The sequence below is a fragment of the Myotis nattereri genome, assembly GCF_964212035.1.
Source record: "Myotis nattereri genome assembly, chromosome: 1".
Taxonomy (NCBI): domain Eukaryota; kingdom Metazoa; phylum Chordata; class Mammalia; order Chiroptera; family Vespertilionidae; genus Myotis; species Myotis nattereri.
This window is the reverse complement of record NC_138075.1, coordinates 55,100,460-55,116,560: the sequence shown is the minus strand read 5'-3', so window position 1 is coordinate 55,116,560 and position 16,101 is coordinate 55,100,460. Positions and strand designations below refer to the sequence as shown.

Genomic DNA, 16,101 nt, shown 5'->3' with positions numbered 1-16,101 from the left:
AAAAACTACACTTGAAATTCTTTGGAACTTTCAACTGGTAAAGAACTTATTTTAAATGCTCTGGTAACAATAAGGTAGTTAAATTTACTAGTCTATTTAACTACAACAATCAATGTAAACCCTATTATTTTGGGTTAGTAACTACTTGTGTAAGCTTCATTAACTATAGATGTTTCTAGTTAATTCAATCTGTGGGGGAAATTATAGTTAAAATTTCACTCTATACTGAAAATTCTTTGGTAACAGGATTATTGTGGAAAAAAAATTGTATAGGACCAAAACGAAAAGGTGACAAACTAAGAAATGTACTGGTAAATAATTAGCAAATAGTTATAGCCTAAAGGATCTACAATATCTATGGGCCTATTAATAAAAACAAAACAAAACAAAGTACTTTCCTCGACTTCAGCATCTTTCTAGGTTTTTAAAATGATTCAAATTCATACAGCCCTAGACACATCTTCCATAACCATGATGAATGATGTTTCAGCTTTAGGTTTTGTTTATCTTTTAATGAAAGTTTTAAAAAGTAGCACGAACTCATTGTACTCTTTAATATTAGATACTGAGAAAAGGAGGCCCCACATACTTCTACTTACGAACCAAAAAGCACCATACCCTGTCAATTTGCCCATGCTTCCATGAGGCAGCTCAAAAGCAACAAAATGTTCCCTGAGTACAGGAAAAAAAATAACACTAGAATAACTTTAAAAGGAGGTAGTATAAAACAGGAGCTACACAGGCAGGAGCAGCGTCTTTCCTTGCCTCAGAGTGTTCACCTAAAGCTCTGCTTTTGTTGTTGTTGTTGTTTTGTCATAAAGCTCATACTTAGAAAGCTAAATGGGGACTTTGAATTTAGTTCAGAAGTGGCTGCTGGCACTTAATGTTGGTCTGCTTCTGAACACATCCAGTTTGGCACAAAACTAGAGAAAAAACAATTTAAAAATGTGCATCATCAGATATTGGGATGGGAGATGCTAGAGGTGGGCTATTACCCAGTAATATTATTTTGATTTTTAGAACATTATTTAATATAATTCCCCCTTTACAAACCAAAGGTTTCAAGGGGAAACGCATTAAGATTCCTTCTAGAGTGAGGCTCAAAAGTCAGTTCCAGATGATTTGAAAAAATACTTTTAAAGGGATATGGGCCCCTCTCCACACACCACTGTATCCTTTCCCACTGATGGCACCTAGTAGGTAACTATCTCATGACTGAGAGAAGGCCTATTCTATGTGGCTGAGTAAACAGTTTTGCTGATTTCAAACCAGCAAGAGGATTAACTCACTCCCGAAGTTAGCATTCCTCATTCACAGCATTGACACTGAAGGAAGATTACATAAAAAGTACCAAATTCTCTTAAGAATTCATGCAAAGACAAGTAAGGCGGTAGAGCTCTGAATACTTATCCCTAAATAAAACCTGCAGGATAACAAGCCAAAATGCTCTGATAAGATACTGTACATCAAAATAGTTCCTGATGAAACCCAAGACAGTCTTAAGGCAACTTTCTGTACTCTTGTCCTGAACAACCTCATGAATATTAAAAAGATATAAGGCGAAGACTTTCATAATACATAATGGAAGGCACTGTTACCATGATAACCTCACGTTCACTTTACTGTCTATTGTTGCATTTATCTTCATTTTTAACATTTTATGAAATTTCTTAAAGCAAAATAAAACCCTACCCATTCTCTTTAAAAATCTGTTTTCTGCATGGAGTTTTGCTATTAAGTCTGGAAATGTTGAGGATGCTTTGCAAACTAGACAGTTCAGCCTTTGGCCAACTGTCAGGCAAAGGGGGAGGTAGAAAAGGCACAGCTCTAGGCAGGCTGAGGGTTGGGATACAGCAGGTAAAGCACTCAGACTAATGTCTGAAGCATAAAGGCCCTTGAAGCAATAGTCTTCTCTAGAAGCTACCAAATAGTTCTGTTCTCAAGAGAAGCACTTTTTGTCTTGGTCACTCGCTAAAATCAACAGTCCCACTTTTTCTCTTCTCAGTGGTTTCACAGTTTGACAGTGAGAGGTGTTTATAAATTATAAAGATCATGCAGATGCCAGTTTTTTTTTTTTTTTTAAATCAGAGCTTCAGATAAACATTCTTACTCATCTACCTATATGACTCCTTCGATCACACACATTACATACACATACAGCAATGAAAACAAAATGCTACTAGGAAGTATCATTGGCTATGTAGCTGAGATAAACTAGCACAAGAAATGAGGTAACAAGGTTGTCTTCTAAGTCTGCCATCTGGCAAACTGAGGTAGATAGCTAGCAAAGGGGCTTTCAAAAGTCTTCCCTTTGCTCCAGTGATATATTTTTATAATCCAGTCAAATATCTTGACTGTCTTTTCACATTGCTGACAATGAAACATTCAAAATACGCGAGTTTAAAAACAAAAGAAAACACATTCAAAAAAAAAAGCTGAAATACCCAATAAGACATCAAGATTTTCACAAAAGGCTTTGGCTCCCTGTTCATTGTCCTTCGAACAGAATTAAAGGTGAGAATACCTGAACTTGGCTGCCTAGATTGGGAAATCATTTTTATCAAAGCTTAGCACGGCAGATGGTGGCTGCAGAACTGAAGAGGTAGTTTGCTCAGCATCTGATGCCACTGCAGGGTCTGGACACTTCCTTGTGGAGAGATTCCCACCTGAATCACTGCCAGCGAGGGAATCAGAGGTCAGGGGTGTGGTACTTATAACCGAAGACAGGTGTATCTCATCATTGGACTCGTGAGAGAACCTTCCAGAATCCCCAGTCTCGTGGCTGCCTTCACTATTGGCTGAATGCTCAGTATCGGCTGCAACACCAAATGGTCTTGGGAAGCCGGTTGTCTGACCTGGGGAGCTGGGGGAGTCTTCATCACTAATTAACACAGTCGTGCCTGGCTGGTAAAAGCAGACCGATTGAGTAAATCTTCTTTGAGGCTAGGCAAAAATACATAAAACACCATCAGTGATGACGGAATGCTCCTGGAAAATAGTAAGTCCGTTGTTACATATTCTATCTATTCTGAGATAGCAAACTGTTGGAATACCTGGGTGAAAGGTCATCATCATGAAGGGACTGTCTAGGTCGGCGGCTCCCCACTGAGGACAGGGGGGCACATCAGAATTACTGGGGTAAGTGAAGTGTCAAAGGCGTCCTCAGTGATTTGGATGCAAACGCCTGCCCCATCCCTTTCTCCACTGCCCTCCACTCCCCACTGGAAACCACAGTTCTAATTACTATTCCAACTGTCATTTCAGTGATCACTCCCCACGACTTTTCCATGGAGTCGTGCCCCAAATTAATAAAAGGACACACAGAAAGAACGTGAAAACGAAAGCATTCATTTACATTTTCCTCTCTTTTTAACTACCATTTCATACACCATGGGTTGCCAAAGATTTTTCTCATTTAGGTGGGTTACCTGCTCAACTTTTATCTTCTTAGAACCTTGGAAAAAACGCCATTTTTTCTTAGAGTTGTTTTTAATTATAGGACCATAGCTATTAATTATCAGGTCAGTTCCTCCCTGGATAAATAAAGGGGAAAATAAAGTATTATATATTTCAGTTTATCACAAGTAATGCCCCAAATTTTTAAATGTTAAGAGAAGACGATCACAGATATTACTATTTCTTCTTTTACATAGCAGCATACAACAAATTCAGAGTAGTTGTTAGTGATCAAAAAGATATTAGGTTTATCCTTAAAAGAGGGGAAGGGGGAGAGAAGAGAGAGAGGAGAGAAACCTCGATGTGAGAGAGACACATTGATTGGTTGCCTTCGCATCAATGTTTCTCTCTTTCTCTCTGTCTCTCCCCCACCCTTCCACTCTCTAAAAATCAATGGGAAAGTGTCCTAGGGTGAGGATTACAACAAACACACAAAACAACAGGCCATGGACTGGCCTGGGCTTAGCTGTAGTTTACTGACACCTGGTTTATAGCACATTGGCTATGAGAGCTATTATAATAATGTACACTATACACTATTTAATGTTGCAATGCGACCAAAACTAATTTCAGTTGCTATTCATAATGCTTATCACTGTACTATTATTACAGATAGTGGAAAGGACAAAAAGTAACATCCCCCAATGACATTCTACCAACCTAAGTACACAATTAGTAAAAAATTGTCCACCCAGTAAATACAAGGCAATTCAATTTATCGTAAATATAGATTAATGATCATGGTGTCCTTATTGAAGACATCTTAGCTCCATATAATCCCATCTAATTGAATTTATGCTACCTTCTCTTTTTTTCTACATCTCTTTCATCTTTAATTCTTTTATGTATCCCTATGTTCTTCTCTCCAAATATTTGGTGTAAGGAAGGATCTGGGTAAAACTGCTTCACATTTCATTAAGTGGAGTATTGGTGTAATACATTTGACATGCAATTTTTTGCTAAGTAAATTTTACACATAAAGAGAAGATGAATGGAGGGAAGGATTACGCACGCAGCACATCGGTTCCCTAGCTTGCAGTACCTTTGCATCAATGAAGCTGGTGGGCATCTTCATTGGTATTAAGGAGTCTTCATTTTCTACAGCCCCTTCCAGGTTCTTTCCTACTTCATTTCCACCGGCTAGTGAGGCACTGGTTCGGGATAATGGTTGAGTTCCATTCTGTGCCATCTTGGAAGCAGATGACTTCCTGGAATATTGCAAGGAAAGGAACTCTAATTTCATAGGAGATACAGGCAAATGTACCAAATTTGGCCTATAATCACAGCTTGCACACAATAAAGTTCTTTAATGTTTGCTTCTCAAATATCTTTAAGAACTGAGTATGAGATTTTAACTCTAACTCACTGCTGAAAATGTTTATGACTTAAGAAAGCTTCTTTACTTCTTTTTGTCCCAATATCTGGTTACGTATACTTTTAACACACCCCTAATAAAAGCCTTAATAGTTACAAACTACTATGTTTTATTATTGTTGATTATTTACAATTTATGCATAAATTACAGTTTTTAATTTACATGTTCTCTTTCAGGTCTACAGACTTTGTCACACTAACATCACATTTCACTTGCCAATTAATGATGGCAAATTTACAGTAGCACTTCTGCAAGATTTAGGCATCACTAAAAGACGATGCATAAAGGTTTTTATAAAAATATTCGTAAAGTGAGAAACCCGGACCGTAAGACTAAGTCAAATCAATATACAAAAATACATTAGCACTAACTCTTCATTAATATGTTTTCCTAGTCAAGTACCAAACACATATAGAGTCAGCTCTGAACAAACTAGGCAGATGGAGGGAGTAGTGAGGCACATTACCTAAAAATGATATGTATTTGACTTTGCTTTGTTTTTTTAATTTACAAAAGGACCTTAAGAAAGTAAATTAAAGCAAAAGCCAAAATATATAAAAGGTTAGAAACAGACAAGTTCACTGAATGCTGAGAATTTAGCTGAAGGCAAATTACAGATGAGATTGCCTGACAGAGTTCACAGAAAATCAATCCGTAGTTATTACATTTATTTTCATCCATGTCCAGAGAGACCCAACCATCTGTTCTGTGGTGGTGCAGGAGGAGCTCTCAGTGACTCAAGCTTCTCAGGCTACTTAAATGTGAAAATATTCCAGGGAGTAAGGAATCCTCTTATCAGCAGATTTATCAGTTTGTGTCACTTTTTTATTTTTATGTCTCTGGAAAGCAGCCATGCTCAAAAATGACTCATTGTCACTGTATCGCAAATAACCCAACAGACCCCAAACTTAAAAAAAACTGAATGAGTTTAATCTTGTCTGCGAATCCAAGCTCATTAGTTTTCAGTCTCTTCAGAACCACTTCTCTTTTGGACATCTTTAATCTGCTGATATATTTATATAGGTCTGAGCAAGCATTTTTGTAGGCTGGGAGGTAAATGAATAGGGCAAGCATGTCAAACTCGAAGCCCGTGGGCCACATGCGACCCACAATGAATATTTTTGCAGCCCAGCCAGTATAACGGTATGTAAGAAAAGTTTTAATAAAAAATTTCATAACTTAATTTTTACAATATCCTGTTATACATAATTATTAATAACTACAAGGTTCGCTAATGACTGATTACTATAATCGTGTTGCATTCATTTCCCTTACGCGCCTTATGCGCAGGCGCACCCTTTCTCTCCACTAATACAAGCAGCGAATATTTTAGCAGCCCATTGCCACTTCATTGTCTTGGACTGACTCGTTTGGTGTGTGCAACAGGAAATATTTCGCTTTTGGAGAACAAGAAAAATAGGTTTATTTGCATTATGCTTATTAATCTGTGCAGTTATTCAGTGTCTGATAAGTTAATGTTCAAGAAAAAAATATCGATTTTTATAAAAATGTTCTATTATTTTATGTTAACGATTACTCATTTATTTCAGCCCTTTGTATTCAGCATGTCTCTATAGAAATAAACCTATGTTTCTATGAAAATTGAAGCTTTTGTTTTTTTGTGGCCCGTATAAACTTAAACCTTGTTTATTTGTCCCATGTTAGCCTTTGAATTTGACATGCTTGGAATAGAGCAATACTTTCTATCCAGTCATCTCCCTTAGCCTGTGTTTTGATGTCCCAGAGTTTAATGAACAGAACAGGGAAGCTACTCTGAACTGAACTCAACATTTTTTTAAAACTAAAGAATATACTTTGTGTTTCTCAAAATATTAAGGATATAGCCCTCGCCGGTTTGGCTCTGTGGTCAGCGTGTTGGCCCTCGGACCAAAGGGTCAGGGTTTGATTCGTGGTAAAGGGCAATCCCAATCCCAGCCTGGATCAGGGCATGTCTCTCGCACATTGATGTTTCTTTCTCTCTCACCCCCCTCCCTCCCTTCCACTCTCTCTAAAAATCAATTAAAAATATTCTCAGGTGAGTATTAACCAAAAAAATAAAAATAAAATAAAATTTTACTTAAAAAAAAACCAACCACCAAGGATATAAAGAAACTAGGTCTTCATTAGGAATATTTCATTGACATAGTGCATTTTTCAAATGGCAAGAAAGTGATCTTCCAAAGTGTGCACATCTCTATAGCTCTAAGAGAACTCAAGTAATAATGTATTTATTTTAAAGTGGAAAATCCCAATTACTCTAAAAGGCATTTGGCTTCAATTTGCTTCTTGTGGTTACTGTAATTTAAATGTTACTTTAACCACCTCAACATCTCTAGCAATGGAAACACACCTGGCTTTACTTCGGTATATCAAGATGAGAACACAGATGAGGATGCAGGTCAAGGCTATGCCAACACCTACAGCAATGCCAGTCATGGATTTCTGGTCCAGATGGTAATAGCCTGAATAAACTAGAAGGGGAAACACATCTGCTTAGAATCAATTTAAAAAATCCATGATTCCATTTATCATAATTCTCAGACAGGTATTTGCTTTTCTATAATTTCCCTTCCTCTCATAGGAAAACCTTTGACACTTCTGTGTCTAAGCAGAAAAGACACATATTATACTTTTATCAGCTATCTCAGAAAGATTGGTTTATCTTCCCATAGTGAGGATTCTAAATATGAGTTCTAGATATTGTATTGTTATATCAAACATGAACATCAGTTTATCATTTATAATGCACAGTTGTTCCTTGATGGGCCAAAGGATAGTGCTCATGTCATATTATCTTAAAAGCATAGCTGTATTAAGCTTAGCTTTCCATTTACGTATTTGCTCTGCAGTTGCTTCTCAAACTCTAAGGTGCATATGCTTCCCGAGGGGATATGTTAAAACGCAGATTCTGCCTCACTACTTCTGGAGTGGGGGCTGCGATTTTGCGTGTGTTCTATAAGCTCCTGGGTGACACTCATGCTGCTGGTGCTGTGACACTTGGAGCAGTGAGGCATCTGAGGTGTGAATATGAGCCTTACTCTCCCTCTCCCCTGATAGCAGTGTAGCTACTGTGACTACCTGCTTCCTGGGCTTAAATCTGACTGCCCTCTCCTTTTTCCTTTCTCTCTCTCCTTCCCTGGGTGTGTTTCTTTCTCATTCATTCTCTCTCCTCTCTCTCTCTCTCTCTCTCTCTCTCTCTCCCCCCCCCTCACTCCCCCCTCTGCCATATAAAGCTGCCCCCGCCCCCTCCCCCCCTCCCCAACACACAGGCCCACTTCACCAGGAAGGAGGAGAGGGAGGAGGAGAGGGAGGAGAGGGTAGATTTCTCAAGATATTTTTCCCAATCATTTTTCTTGAGAGAAATAACTCTCTCTGGAAAGGCTGTGTTTCGTGGTGAAAATTTTTAATGGAAACCCTGCTCTTCTGAGCTTGAACACCACACCACTGCTGTTTATTTCCACGAAAACTCTCAGGAAGCTACTCCCATGAGGTCAGGGTGGTGTGGCTCATCTGTCCTGGTGGTTGAACAGCTGGGAAGAGAACTAACTGGGACACAGTGGTCTGAAAACTGCAGCTAATTCTGAGTAAGTTTGTCTTCTGCTTCTAGGAGTGCAGAGAAGAGCCACACCGGTGTGCTCCACAGCCTCAGACCCTCCCTGGCAACAAGCCGAGAAACTGCGTGCAGGCTTCCGGACATGGCCATTGCAGGCGGGAGATAAAGTGCAGGGAGCTGAGAAACAGATCTGCACGTTCTTCTCTTAAGAAAAATCAGCAATTGTGACGTATACAGACCTTTGGCATCAGCAGAATCTAAACGCTTGGGCCTCTGATTTGACTCAGAAGCTTCCTTTGGAAGCACGGCCAGCTCCACAGAATTCGAAAAGGGTCCTTCCCCCACCTCATTGGATGCCGATATCTTGACAATGTACACATTTCCTGCCACTAGGTTTTCCAACAAAGCCATGGTTATTGCCCCTATTAAAAAAACACAGCAGTGACAAATTAAGTAAACTTTATAAAATGTTTTTACATATACATAGTGTTTTACTCTTTCTATAGGTCTGGATACAAACGGCATTAATAACATCTTATTATAGAGTATTTCAAACATAGGTAGAGAGAGAATGGTATAAAGAACTCAGATTCAACAATTGTAATTAGATTTTGAAAAAGGCAATGTGCGCCTTTTTCGTCTTTTAGAAATGTTTAACTACTTATGATCACTGCTGTGACAGATGATCTTGACCTCACTGTTATTTTTTTATTTTTTGAGGGTACCTTTATTAAAGTTGGGGACAGTGAAACAAGGAAGGGCTTAGGACAGTGGTCGGCAAACTCCTTAGTCAACAGAGCCAAATATCAACAGTACAACGACTGAAATTTCTTTTGAGAGCCAACTTTTTTAAACTTAAACTATATAGGTAGGTACATTCAACTTTAAATTCAACTTTAAATCCACGGTTTTCGTCTTCCGTTTTTCTTTGCTTCTTCTTTGTAGCCATCTCAAACAGGGCACCTAAAAAATGTTTTATTTTATAATAATAAAGCCACCAACACAAAAGAATTACAATTCTTAAATTGATGACAAAAATACCGATTTGCAGCTGGTTGGAAAAATACAGGTAACTTTATGCTTCGAGTAGGTGCTTTTGTCACCCACGCTTGATTTGCGGACGTGACTAGCACTAACCACTGCACATGAGACTGCTGACTGACTAGCCCACTCAATTGGTGCATGAATCACGCACGCACCTCCCCCGTTGTGTATCCCGCGGCCGCCTGTGCCGCGTCCAACACCCCCCACTTCTTCTAACGCCACTTCTTCAAAACAGACTCGCCCAGGCCGAAAACCGACTTCTGCGCATGGGCCATGAAGTTTCAATCGCACTGTACGTGCGCACCCGCACATGGTATTTTGTGGAAGAGCCACACTCAAGAGGCCAAAGAGCCGCATGTGGCTCGCGAGCCGCAATTTGCCGACCATGGCCTTAGAGTTTCGGAAAAAGAAAATTCACTTGAAAAGGAGATTGGGATGGGCATGCGCCAAAGAGGGTCACTTGACCTTACCTCTTAAGTTAGAAACAACACTATTAGTTTTTTTATAAGTGTTTGTGTTTTAGTTATTTAATTTATTTATTTAATTTTAATCCTTACCCGAGGATTTTTTTTTTTCCATTGATTTTTAGAGTGGAAGAGAGAGGGGAAAAACAGAGAGAAATTGATTGGTTGCCTCCTGCAGGCTCCCCAACGAGGGCCTGGGGCGGGGAGGAGCCTGCAACTGAGGTACATGCTCTTGACTGGAATGGAACCCGGGACCCTTCAGTCTGCAGGCCGATGCTCTATCCACTGAGCCAAACTGGCTAGGGCCAACACAATTAGTTTTGAAAGTCTGAAAATATTTTTCATCCTCCTAATCATTAAGAGTTCTTGAATGTAAATAGGAAATAAAATGCCAAAATTATGTAAGAATCACGGAGTACTGAAGACTAAGACCTCAAATTAACTATCAAAATTACTACCACCAATCTGCCTACCATCTACTTCTCTCTAAAAGTAACCTTCATTTGAATTTACATATGACATTTGGTATCAGAACGTATTTTCTCTGTTGGCATGACTGATGAGAAGGGTTTCTATATGGGCACTGCTATTTCTTTCTTTCTTTTTTTTTATTGATTTCAGATAGGAAGGGAGAGGGAGAGATAGAAACATCAATGGTGAGAATCATCAATCAGCTGCCTCTTGCACGCCTCCCACTGGAGATCAAGCCCGCAACCTGGGCATGTGATATGACCAGGAATAGAACTGTGACCTCTTGGTTCATAGGTTGATGCTCAACCACTGAGCCACGCTGGCCGGGTGGCACTGGTATTTCTTGAGGTGTCTTTCTGTTCTTGTCACTTCACTGAAGTATTTTTCTTACAAAAGGGACTCTCACCCTAGAAATTAATCCTAATGTTAAGAAAGCAGGTGTAATAGAAATTCAACCAGCAAGTTGTTCCATCTGCATTTGTGGATATTCACTAGCGAGCCTTACTTTCCTACGGTGACTTCATCTCATTTTTTCCTGACTCAGAGCATCCTTACAATGGCTTCAAAGAGCTTACAATAGCTTGTAGCAGTCACCTCCAGGCCAGAGCTGGCTACTCTAAGGCACTTGAAAGAGTCTATTTCATTATGCAAGTGAGATGCCGGGTGATCTTCGCTAAGGACATGATTCAGAGGCCACCTCTGCAGATCACATGGTGTGAGGCAGCTGAACCGAGTGGCAATGTGAGCAGCCAAAAACAGCTTGTTTTTATATTCTATGGTTTCAACTTGGCCTGAAGAGAGTGTGAGTTACTTGAGCACACAACTGTTAAATAAACAAACGGACCCACATTTAGCATCAGGAAGAGCCTTTCCACTGTTACAAGTTCCTAGGCAGGTGAATTAAAACACAGAGATGTATTGTGACAGGTTGCAATTAGCTAGAAGGAAAAGCATTTAAATTTCTTCCCAAATAGACATATAAGTAGACTGAGCTTCCATCTTATCACATAATACTTTACATTTAATTTGTAAAAGTGCTTGCCAGAAACTAATCATGCCTGAAATTAAACGTCTTTTCATTTAATTTAAATTTTATAAGCAGATGAGCTGAGTGGGTGTGTGTATGCTCATGCTCCCCTTCCGCCTGTCTCAGGGCCTTTGCACGTCCCCCAGATATCTACAGATGTCATTTCTTCCAAAAGAACTTACCTTACTACCTCCATCACTTTGTCGTTTCCCCTTATTGGAGTTCTCTTTATAGCATTTATGGCACTACCTGAATATTTTTATATTTGCTTGTGTGTTTCCTGAGATGTACACTCCATTGGGGAAGAAACATTGTTTTGTTCATTGTGGTATTACCAATGCCTAGAAAAGAGCCTGTCACATAGTAATCATTCAGTAAGAATTCATTTGATCAATCAATGATGTTCCTACTATTAGTAGTCCATTTTATTTGGCCAATGTTGAGTGAAACGGATTCCTTTAGGAAAGGACTTTAATTCCCAATGTGAATCTCCAATAGTATATGGAATAAATAGTATATGGTGGTTCTCAAATTTACTTAGAGGGGTACCTTTACCATTTTGGGAAACTCATGCTATGAGAAACAGGGTTCAGGAACTGTGGTAGTAGAGCATGATTTCCTACGGCGCCTTTTAGAGATTTAAAAATAATTAGTGTGTTCTGTGTAAAGGCTTTAATTTCTGATCTTTGAAATTACACACAAGCATCCTTTCACATCACATTTCTGTTCAACCATTGTAGCATGTACAATTTTAGTCACAAATTTCATATGGTCATCAGGAACATTTAAAAAATATTTTAACTGATGAAAAAAAATCTTATTCCACCTGGCAATAAATATGTGGTTAGTTATATGTGTAAATATACATAAACACAATATGTATAGAAGATGAATAATCATATAGGAAAGAGATATTGATATTCTCCTTCTTTGCCCCCCCCCCCCAATCTTTTCCTTCACCTTTACCAAAATAAAACGTTGTTTCTTTTTAGGCAGGTACAAATGAAGAGCTAAAAGAAGTATGTGCTCATGTGATTAAAATTCTTTACTAATACTTATAAAATATCTTATTAAATCAGATTAGTCATTTGGCTAAATGTTGTATTGGTAAGTCTTTTTGGAAATAATAAAGTAAATGTGAATTATACATTTTAAGAATTTATGGTAGACTGTAAGAGTCACAGCACACCAATCAATTATACGTCCACCTATCCACACCTGTGGGCAGTCCTCTGCCTCACTAACTCTGGGCTTGCCTACGTGATTTCCCAGGGCACATGAGCAAGTGGGATGCAAGCAGAGGTGTGCAAAGCTTTGTACATGGGCTTCCTCCCTCTTGTCCTGGTGTTAGAACTCGCTCTTGCTGCTTTTAAGCTACCCCACACTGAAACTGGAGATGATTTACAGCCTCATGAGTGACCTGAGGAGAGACCAACAGAACTGCCCAGCTGATCCCAGTCCAAACTGCTGACTCACAGAACTAGGAGGAGGTAAAGTGGCTAAGTTTTAGAGTGGTTTGTTAGGTAGCAACAGATAATAACTGACACAAATATAAAACTGTATTGCTAGCAAGTACGTGTTACTTTCACATCTCTTCAGTGACTAGGAAATCATTCCTTAGTGGGGCTTCTGCTCAATAAAAAATATGATAATACAACTATCAAAACTGCAGCTAAATTTATCATTTGTTTATTTTACAATTGCATAGAGTTTATTACACCCACATAGTTGTCTTTGAAATTTATTCTCTTAATTGGGTAAATATTCCCTTAACAGGTAAAATGTATGCGAAAGTGCCTAGTGCTATGAAGTGTTTAGAATATGTGGAGGTTCAACGAAGTTTCTTCTTGAAATCCTTAAGCTTTTCACTGCTTGGCAAGCTGTTCTTTTCTCAGCATGCACATCTGAATTAAGAAAATGCCAAAATAATGAAGTTTTACTATTTATGCTATAGTCCACCTAAAAACTGGCATGTAGGACTTGTTCAAATGAAAGAGTCAGAAGTTTTAAAAGAATGTAATGATAAAAGCATGCAGTAAGAATGTTAAGAGTTTCAGAATTCAATATTACTCAGCTAAAAATAATTGATGTTAAAAAACTTAAATTCAGCCCAGCTGGTGTTGCTCAATGGTTGATCACTGACCCATGCACGAACCAGGAGGTCACGGTTCAATTCCCGGTCAGAGCACATGTCAGGTTTCGGGCTCGATCCTCAGTGTGGGGCGTGCAGGAGGCAGCCAATCTATGAGTCTCTCTCATCATTGATGTTTCTATCTCTCTCTCCCTCTCCCTTCCTCTCTGAAATAAACAAAAACATATTACAATTAAGAAATAAAGAAATAAAAAGAAAAACATTAAATCCAGTGTTCGTTGTAAGCCCTAACCAGCTTTTGCCGGTGGACCCTAATATCCATATGGGTTCATTTATTTGCAAGTGGACCATTTTAGTAGCTGTACAAAAGTCTTCGCCCTTAAACCAGGTCCTCTTTCAGTGTTTGCTACTTCAGTGCAAAGTACACCACTACTAGAAATCTAGTAATTACCTATATCAGTATTCCCTCTCTTGTCCCTCTCCCTTCCTCCTTAAGCTACCAAGTCCTACTGATTTTACCTCCTTCATGTTTTTCAACCATTCTCTCCTTTCCCAAGCCTTACCACCCTGATCCAGACTTATAATCTCTTTCCTGGACCATTACAATTGCTTCCTAGTCTCCTGTATTAATTATTGCCTCCTGCTCTTCAACCAAACCTCTTCTATTCACAATAGAGTGATCTCTGAGATGTGAACCACATGCTCATGCTTCAAATATGCTGATGGCTTCCCAATGCTCTGAGTAAAACCAAAATCCTTAATCATTTGTTGCTCCATAAACGTAAATTCAAAACAAACTCTAGATCCCTCTTTCTCTTGTTTCCTTATCATTAATAACCTTGCTTTTCATTCTCTTTGGTACAATTTACGTTCACAGTTACCTTCTCGGTGCAGGACCTGCCACTCTCCCGCAATCCAGGCCTTCCTCGATGCATATAAGATAGTATAGCGTGTCACAACCGTCTCTGGGCCGTCGGGGGGTTTCCAAGAAACCAGAGCAGTGTCATCCTCTATCAGGGTCACTTTTACTCCAACTGGCGGGCCTGCTGGTGCTGTGCACACGTGCAGAAAATCTGGTGTTACTAGGATGAAATGGTCACACACACACACACACACACACACACACACACACACACACACCTGGCTACTAGAATGACAGGCATAGGGAAAAGTTTGAAAAACTAGAAACTACTATAAAAACATCTGAAAACCACAGCTCTTACCGATTATTACTAATACTAGTACAATGCTATTTTTCTTCTTCCTCTGAAAGCTAATTTTATTTTATAATGTTCAAAACATTTAAAAAATATAAAGAAGATAGTAGGTTGCTGGGTGGGGAATTACTAAGTCAGAGGTTGTAAGCATGTTTAGGGCTGTTGACATGTTTTGTCACCCTTGACATGTTTATAGTCCCACCAGCAGCACTTGCTCATTAGATATTGTCTTACTCCATCAAGTACTGAATCTAAACTACATTTCTTATTTAAATGTATAGGATATATATTCAAATGGTCTAGGAAGCCACTGAAGAAAATACTTCTGAGACTGGAAACATTCAGTTATCCCCCAAAACACTGTGCATCAGTGAGTCTAAAGGGAAGGCTTTACACTAATGATTTATATCTGTAAAAAGTAGTGAAGTCTTAGGATTTTAATTGACCGCATTTTTAATATAAGCTAAAAGTGTGAAGAGCTGGTTTTTGGCATTATATAGCATATAAAATATTGTCAAGACCATAGCAAAGAAACCCTTGCTCACTGAAATAAATGCCCTTTGCTTTCTTTCGGCATAATTAAAATAGGGGCCCTCACAGATCATCTAGTCCTTCAACCTCAATCTAGAGAAAAGGAATGCAGGTTTTGGAGACATAAAACATCTTAGCTGGAATGACAGGTAAGCTATAGAATTGTTGCTCAATCAGGTTATCATATCTATGCACTGAGCACAGTATCGAGCTACGTACATATTGATATAGTGGGCTCCTAACACATACATTATTCACTTATTCACATTTAAAATTATTTCAGTGCAGCCTTGAACAGCACACTTGATTCAAGCCCACTCACTTGTGGAATACATATGCTGAGAGGGGAAAATTAAATTTAATGAAGGTTAAAAAACAAAACAAATACATCCATATCAATTGGTAGGTAACAACCAGGGGAGCATCCTCTTCAAAGTGACATACATATTTTTCACACATTTTTTTTGCACATTTAGATAAACCCACAAGGGAGCTGCCTTCTTTACCTTCTGGGAGTGTAGAATGGTAGACGACAGGGCTCCAGGGACTGGAAAGATGATCCACATGCAATCGGACAGCAAATTCATATTTGGTGTTTGGCTCTAGACCTTGAACCAACATGTGAGTTTCCGATCTATGATAATGAGCAATGAAGTTAATGCCGTTAGCACACTGTTTCTCAAAGACTGCCAGTGCTGCCAATCAATACAGGTAGGGAGAGCATACTAACATTTTTTTACACTCAAAGAGCAATCTGATTTAACTATTATATACCACATTTGGTATTATCCTATAAAAATAAGCCTATACATTGCCATACAAGTTGCCTACAAGTATCCTAATACAAAGGGATTTCCTCTGAAATGTTGGA

General features: G+C 38.8%; 1 protein-coding gene across 1 annotated transcript in view; it reads right to left on the bottom strand.

Annotated features, from left to right (window-relative positions):
• Positions 1–1,851: 1,851 nt before the first annotated feature.
• The window catches only part of PRTG (protogenin), a gene marked incomplete at its 5' end in the record, with an annotated part of 127,021 nt that continues 112,771 nt past the window's right edge, over positions 1,852–16,101 (bottom strand). The window contains 7 exons of the mRNA XM_081105573.1: positions 1,852–2,943; positions 3,429–3,533; positions 4,499–4,664; positions 7,182–7,302; positions 8,624–8,806; positions 14,364–14,534; positions 15,737–15,864. Coding sequence (XP_080961699.1) covers positions 2,539–2,943; positions 3,429–3,533; positions 4,499–4,664; positions 7,182–7,302; positions 8,624–8,806; positions 14,364–14,534; positions 15,737–15,864 — 1,279 coding nt within the window. The 3' untranslated portion in view covers positions 1,852–2,538. The remainder of the gene's footprint in view (positions 2,944–3,428; positions 3,534–4,498; positions 4,665–7,181; positions 7,303–8,623; positions 8,807–14,363; positions 14,535–15,736; positions 15,865–16,101) is intronic.